General features: G+C 40.9%; 1 protein-coding gene across 3 annotated transcripts in view; it reads left to right on the plus strand.

The window, feature by feature from the left end:
* The window catches only part of LOC102694431 (intermembrane lipid transfer protein VPS13B), a 325,472-nt gene that overhangs the window by 185,547 nt on the left and 120,974 nt on the right, over positions 1 to 18,951 (plus strand). For 2 of the 3 annotated variants that reach the window (XM_015357899.2, XM_015357901.2), the window contains 5 exons: positions 1,359 to 1,530; positions 4,355 to 4,469; positions 7,913 to 8,054; positions 9,064 to 9,475; positions 10,107 to 10,218. In XM_015357899.2, the coding sequence (XP_015213385.2) occupies positions 1,359 to 1,530; positions 4,355 to 4,469; positions 7,913 to 8,054; positions 9,064 to 9,475; positions 10,107 to 10,218 (953 nt within the window). Of the gene's footprint in view, positions 1 to 1,358; positions 1,531 to 4,354; positions 4,470 to 7,256; positions 7,324 to 7,912; positions 8,055 to 9,063; positions 9,476 to 10,106; positions 10,219 to 18,951 lie in introns of all 3 variants that reach the window. The other variant, XM_006636105.3, reaches the window with a different exon arrangement.

The following is an 18,951-nucleotide window of genomic DNA, read 5'->3' on the forward strand; positions in this document are numbered from 1 at the left end:
GCGTTTTCCTGGTTTAAGCTCTGACACAGTATACTGTATAATTAACAGGATGGTTTTTAAGCAGCTTATGGAAAAACACCATGTACTATAAAATACGGTATTGTTTGTTTGCAGCTTTTGCTTTATTGGCCAATTTGATTTATGTTTGGAAAACAGACCCTTGAACAAAAAAAAAAACTTCACAGATGCTGTCATAAAGAAACTCTTGCCAAACCCAGTAATGAGCTAAGAGCTTGCTCTGCAGCATCCTGCACTTTTCCTATGTTGGAAAATAAGAACTGGGAGTTTGTTTTGTTCGGATTTATGCTCTCAAAGCTGTCATATCTGCAGTCAAGGCTTCTAAATAAAAACAGCTTCTCTGGAGAAAACACGGTGACCTTAAGGTTAACGCTGTTAATGACTATAAGCAAGGCTAAACTCATATAGAGCTTTTAGCTAATTTAACTGCAGAATACCTTTCTCTGCTTTTATCAGTCTAGATGCATATTTCTGGGTTTCTTGTTTTGTTTACTTGCTCTGCTTTCAGTTAATCGTTCATCTTGCGAACAGTACATCATCCGTCCCTTCTTCACGCGGGGCTTGGCCACTGCCATCCACACTCAGTTCACCACCCCTACCATGGTGCTTTTCCAGCAGACTCTTGTAAATAGCGACTATTGTTGAGCTGTTGTAAACTGGCACAGAGGGTTTAGCTGGGTGGCTGTGTCTCTGACATCACTGGACACTACTGTTTCCTCAAATGGCTTTCGTTTGTGTAACTAAAGGGAACTTAATCCCCATAAAGTGAATCCCAACTCTCTCACCCTAATTCAAGACTGGGCAAGGCTCTGGAAGAGATGACATTTTATGTAGACAAGTGTAATATATTACATGCTGGTAGCAAGAACTTGACCTTTGAGTATAAGATGGCAAACACTAAGCTTTTTCTTCTTTTAACTTGTGATGCAGCGTCTTCAGTCCATTCTTTGTACAGTATGTCGGTCCTGTACTGTCCACCCATTTTCGCAATATTCTTTTTTTTTTTTTGCAATAATGCAGAGCGTCAGGAAAGTATTTTTATATTGAATTGCTGCTTTAACTTTTGATAAATCGCCAAGGATACATGTAATGGGAGTAAGTGGAATTGAGATATTTACAGTAGGTACCTGAGAGCTTCCCACTGTATGTGCTGACAATACCACAATAAGTGCAGTAGTGATCTTTTATGTGTTACATTTTGAACGCATTCCTGTGTTATGCCTACTACTTATGAAAAAGACTTACTGTAGATATTTATCTTAGCTAGTCCTGTTTAAACACTTTTTTTTGCTGTCTGCCCTCCTGTGTGTGACGTTGTTCTTCATTAACTGTTTTTATAGGGGGATTCTCTACAAACTGGAGACGACTCCCCTTTCTCAGACACCGTCACCTTGGAGCAGAAGACGAGCAGTTTTGGTGGAGCAAGCGGGCGGGTCAGCCTGTGGATGCAGTGGATGTTGCCGAAAGTCACAGTGAAGCTGTTTGCTCCAGATCCTACAGCCAAGAGAATGGGTAATGTTCTGCACGGAGGCAGCCCGTTTCTAACAGCCGCAGTGGTGCAGAGGTTAGCGCTGCTGCCTCGCAGTGCGGGGGCCCAGGGATCCAGGCCTGACCTGGGGTGCTGTCTGCGTGGAGTTTGTTTGTTCTCCACGTGCTCACACGAGTTTCTCTGGGTGCTCCATTCTCCTCCCGCCGTCCAAACGCATATCAGTATGGTTATTTGGCTGCTGGGGAAATTGGCCCCAGTGAGAGTGTGTGCATCTCTGTGTCTGTACAGTACAGTATGTGCCCTGCAATGGACTGGCGTCCTGTCCAGTGCGTACCCTGCCATAGCACCTGTTGCTTGGTGGGATAGGCTCCAGCTAGGAGGAGATTTACAGTACAGAAGCGCCAGATAGGAATTAAATTCTAAAGTGCCTTCTTGCAGTTTCAAGAGGTACAAAAAGACCTGAACAGGTCATTCGGAAGCAGGAGCACAGAAGATGGAAGAAGCACCTGCTTCTTGATAAAATGGTCAGGTTTGCCATACTGCAAGCGTTTTTCTTCCTCTTCCTAAGGGAGCGCAATGCCCCTTTTCCTCAAAGTTGAGGTACAAAACGACTGGGTGGTGGCAGAGGAGCGTTCGTGATAGTGGTTCAAGGCAAAGCACATGTGAGCAAAGCCGTACAAAAAGTTGTTTCTGCTAAGCTCGTAGAAAGGACACATACTGGCAAATCAGGGCAGATGAATTTAGGACAGCTGGGAAGTAAATAGACATCCTGCCCAGAAATTAATCTCCTTTCTGTCATTGAGTATGGTGTGTCAGCTCATCTCTATAGAAAATGTATTCTGCGTAATAAGTCAGTTGTATTATGTTTCTAGGGCCCTGATATCCTGGCCTTTATACGGATGTCGCAGTAGTCATATGCGTAGTCATCTCTGTACACTAACATTCCCATTGGGGATGCACTTGTGTTTATAGGGCAAAAGAAAGAAAAAATTAGAAGCAAGTAACGTGGCAATAAATTTACCAAGAAGCAACGTCTCCTTAAGTGATTTAGTGCAGTGTTGAAAGGAAAGCTTTACCTTTAATGGGTTTGTATAATATTTAGCATCTGCCAACCAGAACATTGAGCTTAAGTGCTTTAAATGGAACTTTGTGAGGTTATGTTTTGATTTAGGAGCATCCTAAGTAGGAATTACATAGGATTTATGCTAATATTTGCCATCTGAGTTGCTAGGTAAATCTACCACTGATACAGTGTTCAAGGCATTAATGAGTGATCCAAGCAATATCTCATGCCTGTTAAAATCTGCAAGGATGATATTAATACTAGAGCTATGGCGTGATAAGCAGATTGATTCAAATTCATAAATAATTCAAACTTAAAATGTTAAAAGGAGGATCCTATAGTACTGTATGATTTACGTTATGAACATTGAGTACAGCCAGCATAGCATTACACCATTATTTATGACCTGTCGTGGGTCTGTGCCGTACTGTTGTGAAGGACTGTAGTGTATAGTACTTATTTTCATTTTTTGTACAGTTTGCTGTGGCCCTTTTCATTTGCAAACTGTAGCATTTTAGGTAGCAGAGGTGTAGCTTGCTGTGTTACCCTGATCCCCTCCACTCAGATCAAAGCTAATACAATTTCTTTCTCACAGCCCACTGCCATGGTGGTGCTACAGTGTTGCAATTCCAGCTGCTTTTACAAAAGGCGTTCTTGGCACACTAGGACTTGTTTTACTCTCTGGAGAGGGGACTCTAACATTTTGAAGGGAATAGCATATTTTTCACTTTATAAAATCACGCTGGTGTCTGTTGGATGAACGGATCCGTCTGCAGTTCGATCACACAGAGATACTGATCTGCACAGTTAAATGCATGTGGTACCTTTTCAATTTAAAATTTGTAAACTTCATTTGTTAACATTTGCATGAGAACTATGTATTAATTTAGTGTGATGTATTCATGCAGTGTCCCTGTAAATCCATCCTTAAAACACCCACTTACAGTGTGGAGAAATATTACTTATGTTACTCATATTTATATTTTTGTACATGTCAATGTATCATTCTTAAAGTTATAGTTCTTCATTGGTCCTAATTGTCTATGTAATTAATACGTGGGGAGCTTAATTGTAAGAAACAAAGAAAAACTAGTTTGTACTGCTTGTACATGACAGTGTTAAATATAGTTTTAAGTGTTAAATGTAATCCTCACTCCGTTACAATTTAGATTGTGTGATAAAGCTTATTCAGTGCTCTGTTCCATGTGAAGGAGTACCGGGTCTGTTGTTTAGGCACTCACATGCTGTATCAGGAGGTCGTGGAGCTTGAGTTACACCATTTATTAAAGACGGAAAAGGGAAGATTGCTTTCTAATAATTCATCTGTAAACAGCCCCTAGCTCTTAACAACAAAGATGTCTGTAGTGAAATATAATATTATGCTGTTTGCAGACTGAATTCCGTTTTTACTTATCAATCTGATATCAATTATGACTGAAATCTAAGGATCCACGCAGCGCACAAAGCAAATGCTGATGCAACGCTATTCTGAACACGTGTTGCAACGTGGTGACCTGGGCAACATGCTGTGTGTTCAGAACAGCGCATGGTCTTGGCATGTTCAAAGCCATGTGGAGAAGAAGCATCAGCATAGCATCGCTGTGCCCATGACCCCTCCTCAATGAACGTTTGCAAGTGGGGCATTCTTCAAGTATCTCCTGGTTTGTATGGATCAGTATATTCTAAAGCTCTAGTGTTCAAGTTCTTTTTTTTCTTCTTTTGTAACCCTTTTAAGGTACAGTACTGTATATCATTGTTCCTGTCTTGCCTACCTTATTTTGCAGAGACCTGTGTGATCAGTGAACTGGAAGACCTCAGTGCCTCAGTGGATGTTCAAGATGTTTACACCAAGATAAAATGTAAAGTGGGCAGTTTAAACAGTGATCACTATAAAAAAAGGTAAACGTCCAGATATTTTCTCCAACAGATTTTACTTTTAATTATTTTATTCTCCCCCACCCCCCACCCCAATGGCAACCAGTAAAATACAGAAATAAAATTATTATTAGTATAGAGGAGTGATGAGGGCTCTCGACTCATCACCAGAATGTTGTGGGTTCAAATCCACATGTGAGGAGCGGCTGCTGTAGGGGCTGAGCTCTTGTTCAAAGTGCTTCGCTCCCATTGCTCTGGTAAAATACCTAGTTGTATAAGTGAGTACAAACGTACGTCTGTCCGGTTAATTTGTCAGCCAAATCAGTCAGGAGGATCAAACTGCTTCCCCTCGTTTCTAACCCTTCTTATGTTCTTAAAAACATTTCTCTCCTCAAGATCCACTTCACCTGCCCCCCAGTGGAGAGTGGAGTCCCACCTACAGCAGGGCCAACGATCAGACCCTTCACATACCTTAGTACTGAGGCTTAATATTCATCCAGTAAACCAGTAGACCGCCATGTTTAAACAGGCCCGTTCTGACAGGTGCAAAATGGATTTGTTTTCCTGGTTCTCTTCAGCTCTTTTTTTTTTTAGAGAGCCGTTTTGGAAAGCGCACTCTTTTTATATCTACTGCGTTTCTGTATTCATTTTCATGAAGACATAACGCACAGAATCAAAATGACTCATGACTGAATGTCCTCACGTCTCTTGTCAACCAGCTCCACATGTCACCCAGTGGGCCTCATCAGTGAACAATCCAAAAATACCAGAGTTTAAGTCACTGAGTTCAGCTTGTCAGCACCTGACTGCAGCATTTAATGACTGGGGTCTCTAAGGCAAAACGAGAAGATTCCTCAGCACAGTTGCATGTTTCTTTTTGGTGAATTTACTTTTCCCCATGTACTGGGGCATTAGCCATATCACCCTGCAACTCACAACTGGTAACCCCCTGAAGCTCAGCAGGTGTGAGCCTGGTCAGTACCTGGATAGGAGACCTCCTGGGAAAAACTAAGGTTGCTGCTGGAAGAGGTGTTAGTGGGGCCAACAGGGGGCGCTCACCCTGCGGTCCATGTGGGTCCTAATGCCCCAGTATAGTGACGGGGACACTATACTGTAAACAGGCGCCGTCCTTCTGATGAGACGTAAAACCGAGGTCCTGACTCTCTGTGGTCATTAAAAATCCCAGGGTGTTTCTCGAAAAGAGTAGGGGTGTAACCCCAGCATCCTGGCCCAATTTCCCATTGGCCCTCACCAATCATGGCCTCCTAATAATCCCCATCTATGAATTGGCTACATTACTCTGCTCTCCTCCCCACCGATAGCTGATGTGTGGTGAGCGTTCTGGCGCACTATGGCTGCCATCGCATCATCCAGGTGGATGCTGCACATTGGTGGTTGTGGAGGGGAGTCCCCATTACCTGTAAAGCGCTTTGAGTGGAATGTCCAGAAAAGCGCTATATAAGTGTAAGCAATTATTATTATTAGTAGTATTATTGCCATCAGTGTTACCTTAATGAGTTTGAGTCACATTCACAATTTAGATTGCAGATCTAAAGGAAATGCACAGCTCTGCTCTGCTTGGGATTAGAAAATGTTCGTTCACGTCTTCACTGGCCACTGGCTCAGTAAGGCATCACATGTATAAGGCCTTTCGTAATGGAATAGCGCATTGGGCACTCAGCATTAAAAAGTAATTATTAAATTGTATTTGCATGGAGTCAGAAAATGCTATTAAAATTGTTTAGTATAGTGCATGTGGTACATCAGTGCTTTCAGATCATCAGACACCAGTGTGAAAGTATGTCTAGTGACAGTTCACCCTTATTTGCTCCTAAAAGCAGCTCACACAAATGAAATCTGATGGCTTCCAGCTGTTTCACAAATGTTTCAGAAATAATTGTCTAAAGGGATGGGAGGTCTTCGTGTAGCAAGAGAGCATGTTAAAAGAGAACAGACATTACCAGGACTGCTTGGGCAATTGAACTCCCATTCCTGCTGAAGGGAATGTTGTGGGCAGGGCAAGCTTACAGTCGAGCGTACAGAACTGAGAGGAGCTCATAAGCATCCTGTGATGAAGCAGGGTTCTCTGTGTAAAATCCTGCAAATATACCGTGCATGTTGTTTCCTCCTCACGTATCCCTCTGTTTGGTATTGATTTTATAAATACGCAGCAGAGTTCCATAAGGACACTATTTTATGGTACCAGTTAAAAACCGTGACGGTTCTGTTCAATATCAAGAGAGACAGGATTTTTAAGGAGGGTTAACATTACCACCACGAATGGGTTTGTCATCGATGTCCTGCGTCAGGTCTGTGTGGAAGGTCTTGCGTTTGCAGGGAGAGAATGTTAGCCTACTGGGGTTCTCGGGGGTCTCAGGGGTCTGTTGTGCAGAGCTTTAAGAATGAAGTGGGCTGCTGGTTAGGTTTTCGCTTCAGTCTCGGAAAATCATCCAGAGGGGCATGGTAACATTATTCCAAACATTTCAGTCCAAGAAGCTGCATCAAGCAGCAACCACTGAAGGTGCTGCCAAGCTGAAAGGAGTCATCCCCCCCCAGGGCTGTGTCAGCTGATAGTTTCCATGGATTTAGGACTCTGTTTAGAAAAGCAAATTAGGGGACATCTCATGATGCCAAAGAACTAAGCCCTGATAATAACCCAGGAAGATTGTTTTTGCTCGGTTGGGGGCTTGGATTTCACAATATTTGTTTAAAATTAGGAAATCTAAAAATAATGTCGACAGTGACCACGTATCAGAAACTACAAATGTACAGATCACAGAGACAAGATGAGCTGGACATTGTCTTTTCCAGGCCAGGTGAAGGCTGGCAGACAGGACATAATGAAGGAGTCATTCTGCAGTGCAAGGAAAAACCAGTGGTGAGGCTTTTGTCGAGTGAACGTGCCATGTGAAATACTGTCCAAATCTGGGGCATACATTTCTACTTACCCTGGAGAGCTTAGGAAATTTTGCCTGCAGGATCTAAAGCTAGAACAAGGAACAGTTTACCATTCCTCACTGTAAACATCTAATACAGCTTGTTCTGATAGTCCCTGCAGTCATTTTCCTGGGCTCTCTGGTGGTTTTGATTGCTAAGGGATTCTAATCAAATCAGGTGACGTTTCTCTCTGTGTTTGAAAACCTACGATCTGTCAGAGCCCTCTGGGTGGCCTTATTCTGTTTGCCCAAGCGCTGTGGATTAAATTTGAACTGGTTGAGTGTGTAATCACCCGCTGATTACCGTCAGTGGATTTCAGACAAAAGCTGAATCAGTTGCTGTTGAGCCAGTGTAGGCTGACTGCAGCATAAGGCCATTCATAAGGTGGTTCTTGCAGCTGCTTGCAGCTAGCTTTATTGTGCAAAAATCTGCATATCTGTCAATATCCATCTTATTGCTCTTTGTTGCTTTCTTCTCCCCCCCCCCCCCTTTTCCCACATCTTTTACCTGCCCCCAATGCGACACTTCAGCCTAGAGGAAGGCCAGCGCTCTCTGGGCCATTTCGGAGGGGTGCTCCTCTCTTGCACTGACAAGCTGAATAGACATACCATGCTGGTCCGACCCGTCAGCAAGCAAGACCCTTTCAGCCATTTCTCTGGCTTTTTCCCTCCTGTAAGAAGCCACATTTGTTTCAAATTACCACATGGAGCTCCCATTAACTTTGCAACGTCTTTTAAGCATGTCCTTCTCTTGCCTGTTCAGCTAATATGATATGTGCAAGATTCCCTGACTGTTCAACGTTAGGACCGCTGCAGAATTCCCTATTTCCATTCCAGGCTGTATCTTTATGATGCCCCAGTACTAACACTAAGAAATATGTACTAGTTTGGGGATCCGTGCCAGTGTACTGTAGCAAAAGTAGACTGTCCTGCGCTGTATTCAGTTTTGCAAATGGACGGTTCTGATCGTTTTCTATTTCCATACCTAACTTTTTGTGCAAAATAAATATCAATTGAATCTGCTGCTTGTTCAGATGTAAGGCAAAGTTAATGAAAGCTCTTTCAGATGAAATCTGTTGGCGTTAGGTTTCCTTGATGTATATCCCGTCCTTAAAAGTATGAAATCCCTGTTCTATGCTAAATTATTCTTGTTGCCGTTTTTTAACCAATATGGGACTTGCTTTCCCAAATCAGTCTCTTCAATGCTGGTTCTCCATAATAAGCTATTAATCTTGGTCATTAATAATATAATGCTCTGTTGGCTGTGAATAGGGAGAACTTTTATTTATTACTTATGGTGTTACACAGTAAGTGAGGACTTAATAATAAAAAATAATGTTTAATAATAATAGGGAATGGCAGAATCACAGACATAAGCATGAGAAATAATCTTGAAGAGACTGGTTTTGGCAGAGCAGGTAACTGATACCGATAATCAGCTTATTCTGTATGATCTGGAAGTGAAAAGTGATAGTTCGCCATCAGTTTCTGTCATGCAGCGATTTAAAGCAAATTTATCCCCTAATAACGCTGAGTTAGGAAAATAGGAAATGACCTTTAAAACAGCATGTGTGCGCTTTGAGCTCGAGCTTAGCTAACAACGTACTGTACGGGCTGACTGGTAATGTAGGGCTTTCGCGGTGCTGCCGTTTTGAACAGCATGGTTTCGCTTTCGCCCGCAGACTGCCGCGAAAGTGCTGGAAGTGTCCCACCAGCAGCACGGCTTTCTGTCGATAACCTACACCCAGGCGGTGACCAAGAACGTGCGGCACAAGCTGACCTCGCGGCAGGAGCGCGGCATGCGGGGCCCGCCGAAGCTGTCGGAGGGCCTGGCCGACGGCTCCCCTCAGTACCTGCGCGAGATCCTGCTCGCCGCCCAGCCCTTCGACGTCGTGCTGTCCTGCCCGCTGCTCGCTGCCGTGGCCGGCGTCTTCCAGGTCAAGCTCCCCAAGAGGCAGGGGGACAAGGGCAAGTCCGCAGGGCAGCCCATGAGGACCCACACCCTGACCTCCCACAGCCTCCCCCTCATCTACATCAACACCAGCGTCATCCGCGTCTTCTTCCCCAGCGCACAGGAACAGGAGCCCCTCACAGGTGAGGACCCAGGCAGTCTGTCACATCCAGTATGCTCAGTTCTCAGCTTGCTTCTTAACACCCCCTGCATACAGTATACCACTACCCAAGTCCATGCTGTGTGCAGAAAGCTTATGATTATCTTAACGCTAAGTCATGTTTCCTTTATATAACAATACATGAACGTTACACTTGACCAAGAAGGAGGCATGGAACTGAAACAGGGTGTAGTTCTCAAGCATTTCATTGTCTGGTGTCGATTTTGCTTCTCCCATACTCGGCTCACAGTGCCCGGTGGAGCATTTTTTTGTTGTGGTTTCATTGTCTTCTCAAAGATACTTACTCGGCTTCCAGAACAACGTATAATTTACTGAACTGAAACCTGGAGGCCCACATTCTGTGTGTAGTTCACAGTGCATTGAAATTGGTTCTGATTGTTTACATTCCTTGGATCTGGTCCTTGCTTGTACTGTTACTCAGGAATTGCCGAATCCGGAAGCTAGGAAGAAGCCCAAGGGGAGTTATTAACATTCCATACGGTTTGCAAAGCTACAGTATATTCTTGAAGGTGCACATGGTATATTGTTGGTAGCAATTAGTTATATAGCTCTTTTTTAATGGTGTTTTGTTAATAGTTTTCATGTGTTTCCAGAGTGCCATCTGAAGAAAGAAGACACCTTAGTCCTTAAGATTGGCTCTGTGAGCATGGCTCCACAAGCAGATAACCCTTTAAGTAGAACTGCCCTGCGCAAGGATATTTATCAGTAAGTCACCTCTCCTTCCCTTGCTCTGCACTGCCTGCCTTAATACTGTACCTTCCATTAAGGAAGTGAGAAGCACGAAGGCATACTCCTGGCTTTGTGAGGCCTCAGAGGTGCCTAAGTGTAGCTATTTTTAGTTTCAAAACTGAATTATTGACCACAATTTGTTTAAAAGTGTCACTAGAAATTTGTCTAGCTTAAAACGTAAGTCACAGTTCATAAAAACAGACATGAGATTATTGCTTCTTTTGTTCAAAGAAAATGTGAGTCAGATGAGAGAAGGCTTTCAAAAGTCTTCAGAATCCAGTGGTAGCTTTTCAGTGTGGTTTGACTCCCCGGGAGTGACGGAATTTTATAAATGACATATAGGCAGGCATCTGAAACGCAAGACTGTTGATACAAGCCTCAGTGCCATGTGGATCAAAGCTGTGAAGAAAAGCAAACCTCTGAGGAAAATATTCAGCATAAACACATTTTCTGCGAATGCTCATGATCTGGATTGTGTCATGGCTGTTTGGAAACCACACCAATCGTCTATGGGCAGAGAAAACTGGCAAACACATGTAATGAGCGAGATAAAAGTAAGGCATAATGCTTTGTACAGCTGGCAGCGATACCGAATGTGAGGCTGAAATTGACTGTTGACTTTGAGAAGAAAAGGTGTGTGAAAGGAGGTCTATTCCAGCCTTCACTGCTGCGTTAGGTTAATATAAACATATCGGTTTGGGATTTTGCTTTGATTTGGACGTGGCAACACTGGAGCCTGCCTGGCCTATATGTTGCAGGAACAAGAATGCTACTTAACTTCTCACTGTGCCTTTTTCTTCCTGTCGCTGAAGTAAATGAAGAGGAGCCTAAAATGTGGTGGTGAGGCTCAGCAGAGAAAAACTCTGTCTTAACCCTTAACATGAAAGTGTTGTATTTCAAATGTCGATTCCTTTGAAAGAGAGCAGTAGAGATGTACTGCAGAGAAGTGCTCTTCACCAATGTTTTACCAACAAAACCAGTTCCCACAGGGTCCAAACACTTTATAATTGTTAGACGAGATGTTTCATGACAAGTAGATTTTTTAAAAAACAAAGTAGAAACATGCATTATTTATATTATACCCACCTGATTTTAAAAAGCCAGTTACAGTATGTTTTCTTTTTTCATCTTGGTCAGCCACTAAAAGTCTTGCAGTTTTACAAAGGTGGAGGTGGAGGAGTTGGGCTCTTACCACCAGTCTGCCTTTGCACCTTTCGTTTTATAGTAGTCACAGGCAGCTGGGGGCTTAAGGGGCTGGGGACTTTATTAGGCATACAGACTCTGACTGACGACCGACTGTAAGACTTTTATTTAAAAAAATGAAGGCTTCCACTAAACCCAGTTAAAACCCAATTTCAATATTCCAGGTCCAAAACATTGTCAAATCCAGACGACATTACCTGAAAAAGGTTCTCACACAGTCCAGGTCTGATCTACGTAACTCGGGTCCACACAACAAAGACCTTTCACCATTAACTATCAATTCAAAGACGTTTTCTTATCTTTTTCTCCGCAATCCTCCATGTTCTTTACTCCCTCCTTGCTTTCATGTTGTTGGCTGCCACCCATTCGCCTGTTCGGTACTCTACTTATATAGTCTGACCAGGGAGCACATCTGCTCAAAGTTCTTGTGATTGCTTGATATCCTTCATCTTGGATCTTTTCATGTCTGCTCCATTCAACCATCTTGGTTAGGGGCATAGGTAGACCTAGAAAGTTAAGTTAATTCTTGTTAAAGTATCACCCCTCAATGTCTCTTCCCCTTGTGGCATCACAGTATATAATGCATATTGGAGTTTCGGCATTGACTGGAAGAGAGGCATGTCTGCAAGTTCCTAATCTGCCTCTAGGGGTCACTGTATCTCTGCCAGCAGAGAGAGCCCAGGTTGACTAATCTCACCCTAATTGAGATTGAGTCTGACCCTCTAAAATCACCAGCTCAGCAGACCCATTTGGTGCATTAAAGTGGCTGGTTTGGCTGGGTAATGGGATGTTGAGCATTTTAATTGATTTCCGTTCCCCTCTCAGTGCTATGAGCTGAGTCAATGAATTGGGATTTGATTTGAAAAGACCAAATTTGAGAGAGAGAGAGAAGGGAAAAAATCGGAATCAGAATAGAATTTGTCAGTCTTGCTTGTTAAATTCTTAAATGCTTACAATCCTGCACTGCAGTTGTCATTTAGTACTGACCACATTTTGTTACACAATATGTTTATTTATCATTTTAAAACTATATTGTTTAAAAGGGAAAAAATTAACATTTTTCAAAGCATGGAGTTAATAAAAGATTCATTTGGAACCAATTAACACTTTTTCATTTGATCATAATAAGAAATATCACTTCATAACAGTCTGGGTCCCCTGTGGGTTAAGAGTAGGAATTATGACACGGAGCTTGGTTTTCCCTATCCATCAGCTCGTACAAGGCCGCTGTCAATTTACACAGCTGAAATCATTTTCCTAACTTTAAAAAGATGGAATTTCCAAGTACATGAATGTAACCCAGGGAATGTCCAGCATGCCTTCACTCCCAACTTTCTTGTGGTTAATGTTCTTTGTACAATCTCACAGATCTCATTTTCCGTTGAAATCTTGCTCAAGGAACATTTAATTGAAAGCTTCTTGTAAGCAAAAGACTTGACTAACGAGGAACGCTTTCTGTAATTCATTTCAAACAACTTGGCATCTCTGTCTTTAAAAGACTCAATCATCATGTCTTTGTAGTTGAAATACAACTTGATATAACCAGCGACCTGTTTTAGTCTAGTATGTGTAATGTATTATTTTTTCCTTGTGCAGAGCACAGTGATAATTTGACAATACCACTGATGTTTCTGATCCAGATATATTAAATCACTGCGAAATTGTTTCATTTATTGTTCCAATCATTTCTTGTGTTTCTTCAAAGGCAATTGCTATGTCTCAGTCTGTTCCGAAAACAGCAGATGGGTGTGTAAATGTTTGCTTGAGGATTTTGAAAGCTGTGTATTTTTTTTCCCTGTGCTAAACATCAGGCTAAGATAAAAGGGCAAGCCGTTTAATATTTTGTAAATTAAACATTACGTGGTCCAAGGGTGTTCTGCATCATTACTTACTGACCGGAGAAGCTGTCTTCTGTTCAAGTTCAGTTTGTGCTACAGCAGGAGGAAGTGATATCAGCAGACCAGCAGGTGGCTCTATTCCCTGTGGCTCATCAGTTTCAATAAATTTCAGGAAGAAGGGGCAGGGGTAGTAGGAAGACTAAGGGTCCCAGTGAATACAGGCATCGGATCGCCGTAACTGTAGATAAACAATATTGAGAGACGATGGTTAGTTTCAGTACTTTTGTTATGCTCATTTATTTAAACTAAGAAGACGTGAGTAAGACAAAATGAAATAACCTCTTATAAAGCAACATCTTAGTTATAACATATTGAAACATAGTTTACATATGGAGATGAGAATTAAAATGACCAGTTGCACCACTACATGAGACGAACTTTACATATATTCAAAGTTAATATTAAGAAACCTGGACATCACATATAATATATAGTATAGTGTAATGAACTCTGAGGGTTTTACAACAATTAATGTTATTTACAGTATAGCAAATAAATAATTACCAACCTTTAAATAAACAATATTGAAAGGAGATGGTTAGTTTCAGTGCTTTCATTTTCTTCGTGTAAGAGAAGAAACACATTCAGTCTTACCATACCAGCGTTACCAATGGACACATTTAGCATTGCCATAGCACAAATCAAACCTTATCTACTCTACATTTACTTGGAACTGTTATGCCTGACACAGGCTTTATCCAACTGAGATCATACGGAGGAGGTCTTGTAGCCGGCCTTAAAAAATAAAGTTAGCTAATTATTCATTTCACTTTCCTGATTGTTATTTTTAGGTTCTGGATTTCAGTTTTTACATTATGCAAAAATCTGAAAATGTTTGTATCTACAAAAACAAGTCTGTGTCTGTCCAGAAAGTAAAGTGCTCACATTCCGTCTGCTTGTTTACTGCCTGCTGTAGGTGGCCAGAACACTGTCACAATTTCAAAATCACTAAAATCTGAGCACAAGAACATGAAGAATAATGGAAAATAAGTAGTCCTTTTGTTTTTTTTTTGGAAGAATAACTTCAAGAATTTAAAAGGCACTGCTGCTTTGCCAACCTGTTAACAACAATTTGTTACCAGGTTCAGAAATGCATTAGAAAATGTGTCCCTGCTTGCCAGTCCCCATCACCCAGGCATCTCAAAGATATATTAATCTAAAGTGACCCTCTGATTAAACAGAGGTAGATGGCCGATCAGACTCATTGAGAAAAGCAAACGAATTATCAGACAGCCAAGCCTATTATTTCGTTAATTATGACTGATCTTGGTTGTAGCCCGGATTGGTCTGGCCAGGATTCACAATTCTCTTTGGGTTTGGAAGGTTGTGTGCGTTCAGAGTTCAGGCAGCTGAAGTGTAGCCCACAGCTCTCTCTCTCTACTGCAGTTAAATATACATGCAAAACCACCCTTACTGGTTATTAATGACATTTCTTGGCAGGCTCAAGGAATTTCTTTGTCAATTGATTTTGAACAAGGACTGAGAAGTATAGAGAAAAAAAACAACTTTATAGAGTATGAAAGGGATGCCCGACCTGGAAGGTATTTCAACAGCTTGGTTTAAACCTGCCTTACATGACCCTTCCCCTGGCTCAGAGCCTCACTTTAAAATTAAACTAAAAATGGAAAACATAAACAGCCCAGTCTTTATTCAGAAACAACGATGCAGACATTATTTAAAAGTATGTGAACAATTTTAATTGTAATGGAGAAGACGCCTCTTAGTATTGGTAATAGTAATTGTTTAGTATCCATTTACTTTAGCTTGGGATTCCCCTTGAAAACAAGCATGGAAATTAGTTATTCAGAGTCTTGTCTTGAGGGACAGTAGTTTATTGTAATTATAATTGTTATAAGTGCAGTTACTTAATGTGTAACGGAAAATTGTGAAAGGAAAGAAAGTTCAAATTTCCTCTGTTGATGCTCCAATTTTAAATCAGTTTTTCATGCAAATTGTACCTTGGGCTCTTATTTAAATATTAGCAGATGAGGATTTGTCAGCTTTTTAAAAATGGTGCTTAGTTTATCTATTCAGCACCAGGATTTCTCTTACTGAATTACTGTGTAGCACACCTTGCTGAAAAATAAGACACATTCTTCTGCTACGCCATAAAAAACAAAGAGGTTGGTTGCACTTCCTTAGTATTTTGAAATTCACCAAAGTAAACCACTGAGGATATGTCCTGAATGGCTCTTGGATCCATATCAGTTTCAAACACATGGTATGTGTTTTCAGTTGAGAAGGAAAAAAAGCTTTTACTTGCATTCTGCTTACCCTTTTTTGGAATGTATTTGTTACAGTGTATTCCTTATGTAAGGATTATTACAAGAAATGTAATCTTAAAATTGCTGTGGTGCATTGCTGGGACATCACAGATACTCCGTTACTCTTAAGATCATAAAAGGCGTGGCTGTAATTGTAGAACAATAGTTAATAACTAGGATTTTACCTGCAGATTAATCATCTAGAATGAACCGCAAATGATCCAGACCCATCGGAACCATCTGAAAAGGTTACCAACTTGATGAAGAGAAAGAATATCAGTTCCAGTTTATAAATATCAGTTTAAGGCCTGCCCCTGCGAAACTCTTGACACTCAGTCTTAGAGATTAAATACACTTCTTAGTATTTTCTGTGAGCTTGCCGTGTTTCCTGACCACAGTTTGTTCAACTTTGATGTTTGGATTCCCTTCTGGGTTGCTTTCTCACTTTTTCTCTGGTTTTGGACTTTTTATTTGCTTTCTAAAACTTCACTTACGAATTTCCTTGGTACTGTACCTTGATTTTGAGTTTCTTTGACTATGAGTCTTGTTTGTTTTTTGACTCCGGCTTTGGAGTGAGTTTTTTTGCTCTAATTTCTGCTTAATGCAGCATCATGACAATATTGCCCAGTGCAGCAGGGTTTCCTCCGAAGAACGCTGGTAACAATCCTGTTCTTCAGTTTATTCCATCCTCATCCTCTCTCCATACACTCCTGACCCCTGTGCAAAGCGATAGTCCTGTGTACCCAACAAGCCTTCATGCCTGGTATTATTTGGTTATGTTTGTCTTTTGATTTTAAAGATGTTATCCACTCCCAGCTGCAGAAGGAACCAGATATTTAACTAGGTGGAAGCCCAGTAAATTATGTGACCATAAACCCTTATGGTGTGCAATAAATCTGTTTCCAGACCCTTTAAGATGTTGTACATGCAAACCATTGCAACCACATGTTGTGGCCACAGCCACCTTCTAGTGCGTATCAGACAGCGTAGCAGCGGAATAGGGTTTCACGGAAGACATTCCTCACGTTTTGGGTTTTCTCTTATCATTTTTCAGCCTTTTTTGCTGCTTCACTGGCTGAAATGGGAAGAGACCATTAAATGAATCATATTTATTTCATGTTAAAATGAAAATGGAGAAAAGTTCCCACATTAGAAAATCTTATTTGCGTTTACCGTTTTATTTTGCTTGCTTTTGTTTTCAATGTGAATGCTCCAGTGCTGTGTGGTGTGTTTTTCACTTTCATCAGTTTGAAGAGGTAAAGATGTATTCTTCCCTGTTGATCCTTTTCCCTCAGTGAACCTCACTGCAAATTGTCTGTGAGTCCCTGAGCATGGGAAACTCCAACTTTGATCATTTTCATCTCACGGTGATTTGAATCTTTGTTAACCCATATCTCTGTCTCATCACAAGTTGTGTTGCTTTCATCTATTATTTATTTCCTTCATATGCTGCATATTTGAAATGTACAGAAATGTTATATCTATATTGACATGTTTACATATAGAGTGCTGTGTGTGCAAAATAGCTGTGGTTGAAGTATTCAGATAGAAACTGCAGAAAACCTGTTTAGGTCACAGAAATAAACTAATCAAGTAGATCCAGGTTCAAAATCCTGATCTTGATCCCATTATGTGGTAAATCTGAATTTTTAAAAACATTTTTATTCTGTTTCCAGTCAGTGTTTTTCTATGTTATAGAGGTCGTGTTCATGCCCTGTCTTTTGTTCTTCATTTCATTTTGGGTTTTGAAACCTTTTTTTTTCCATTTTACATTTCCTGGCTTCAATTTCTTTCTTCTCTGTCAGTTCCCTCCCTGCATATTCACAATTTGTTCTTGTCTGGAATCAACACAGATTGTTGTCTTTACACTAAATAAATCATCCAGAAGTGGTTTTGCGATCTAAGACATAGATTCACAAGTCAAATCAGAGATGGTTCTTTGGATACTTATGATACCATTAACATGGCTTTACCTTTAGCCTGTTTTAAAAGCCTGAGGTTATGACATCTTAAGCCAGTTGTATACTGTAGAGCTCCACTCTGTCTGTGGAGACTGATGGATTTTCACATGCATGTGTAAAGAGAGATTTCAATTGCTGTTGCTGACTGACTAACATGCACAGATATATCCAGACAGTATATCCACACTTAAAAGTTGGATTTCAAACATGTTTCAAAGACCACTGCTGTACATTCACTGCTCCTTATCAGCATTATTGGAACATATTGGAACAAGACAGAGAATGAGCAGGAGGGAAGGGAGTTCTGCCAGAACATTGCTTTTGTCAAACTGCAAATGAAACACCTGAATCATTTCAACCAAAAATATATATTTTTTTTACTGATGTGACACACAGGATGGTTTTAAATATACAGTATATATATATATTTAAAATAATAAACCCAAGCGGGAATATTTTAGTTTCTGAGGTAATGGTGGATTTAGGACAGAAAAAAAACATATTATGCTATTCAAATGATTTTGTGTATTTGAGAATATTATGTTATTATAAAAAAAAAAGTTGAATTAAGTGCGATACTGTGGAATGGTGGTTTGTCTGACGGCTCAAGGGCACTTTTCCCGCATTGGGATAGATATGTTTTTTAAACAACTTTTGACATTTTCAAGCTTCGGTTTGAGAATGTGACAGAATGTAGGGGGAGAGGGGATCAAGCAATATTTTCCGTCTCCATCTGAGCTGTTTTCCAAGAAAAGGAAATGTTAGGCATCACTTGCAAGAATAAATTCTCTTTGACACATTGTGCACTTTGTTAAGAGTTATCTGCAAAGTGGTCCCTAGATAGAGCATACAGTAGGTCTGAGGATTTGGAGAGGAAACAGAAGGAAGACCAGCCTCAAAGTCTGTTGCATGTCATCTGCAGTCTTAATTCTTCCAGAGGGCATGCAGAAGATGCAGTTTATGGAACTGAGATTCTCCTATACCTTCATTTTCTTCTGGGATTGAAAGCAGTGTACTCTATCATGGGATTGCTATGTTTTCCGTTAGGGAGTAAACCATAGTGCATCTGTATTGTGGCATTTGCTGACTTCTGTATACAGCCTGTGGTTTCATTCCATAAATATCTGTGGCTCTTGTGATGTTATTCTCAGGGTTTTCTTCTGTGAGAATTTATACCACAACACTTGTATTTCTCTGCCTGCACTTAAAAGGTTTAATGGATTAGAAGCTTAAAATACTCCCGCACTACCAAGCAGATATGTGTGTTTTATCTCATTTTAGCTTCTTTCCAAGCGTATTATTAGGGGGACTGATTCTAGCTAGCACCCCTACTTTGGTCATAAAAATTACTTATAGTTCTTACTATCTCCTTGTTAGTGTCTT

Source organism: Lepisosteus oculatus, chromosome 10 (assembly GCF_040954835.1).
Source record: "Lepisosteus oculatus isolate fLepOcu1 chromosome 10, fLepOcu1.hap2, whole genome shotgun sequence".
NCBI classification, from domain to species: domain Eukaryota; kingdom Metazoa; phylum Chordata; class Actinopteri; order Semionotiformes; family Lepisosteidae; genus Lepisosteus; species Lepisosteus oculatus.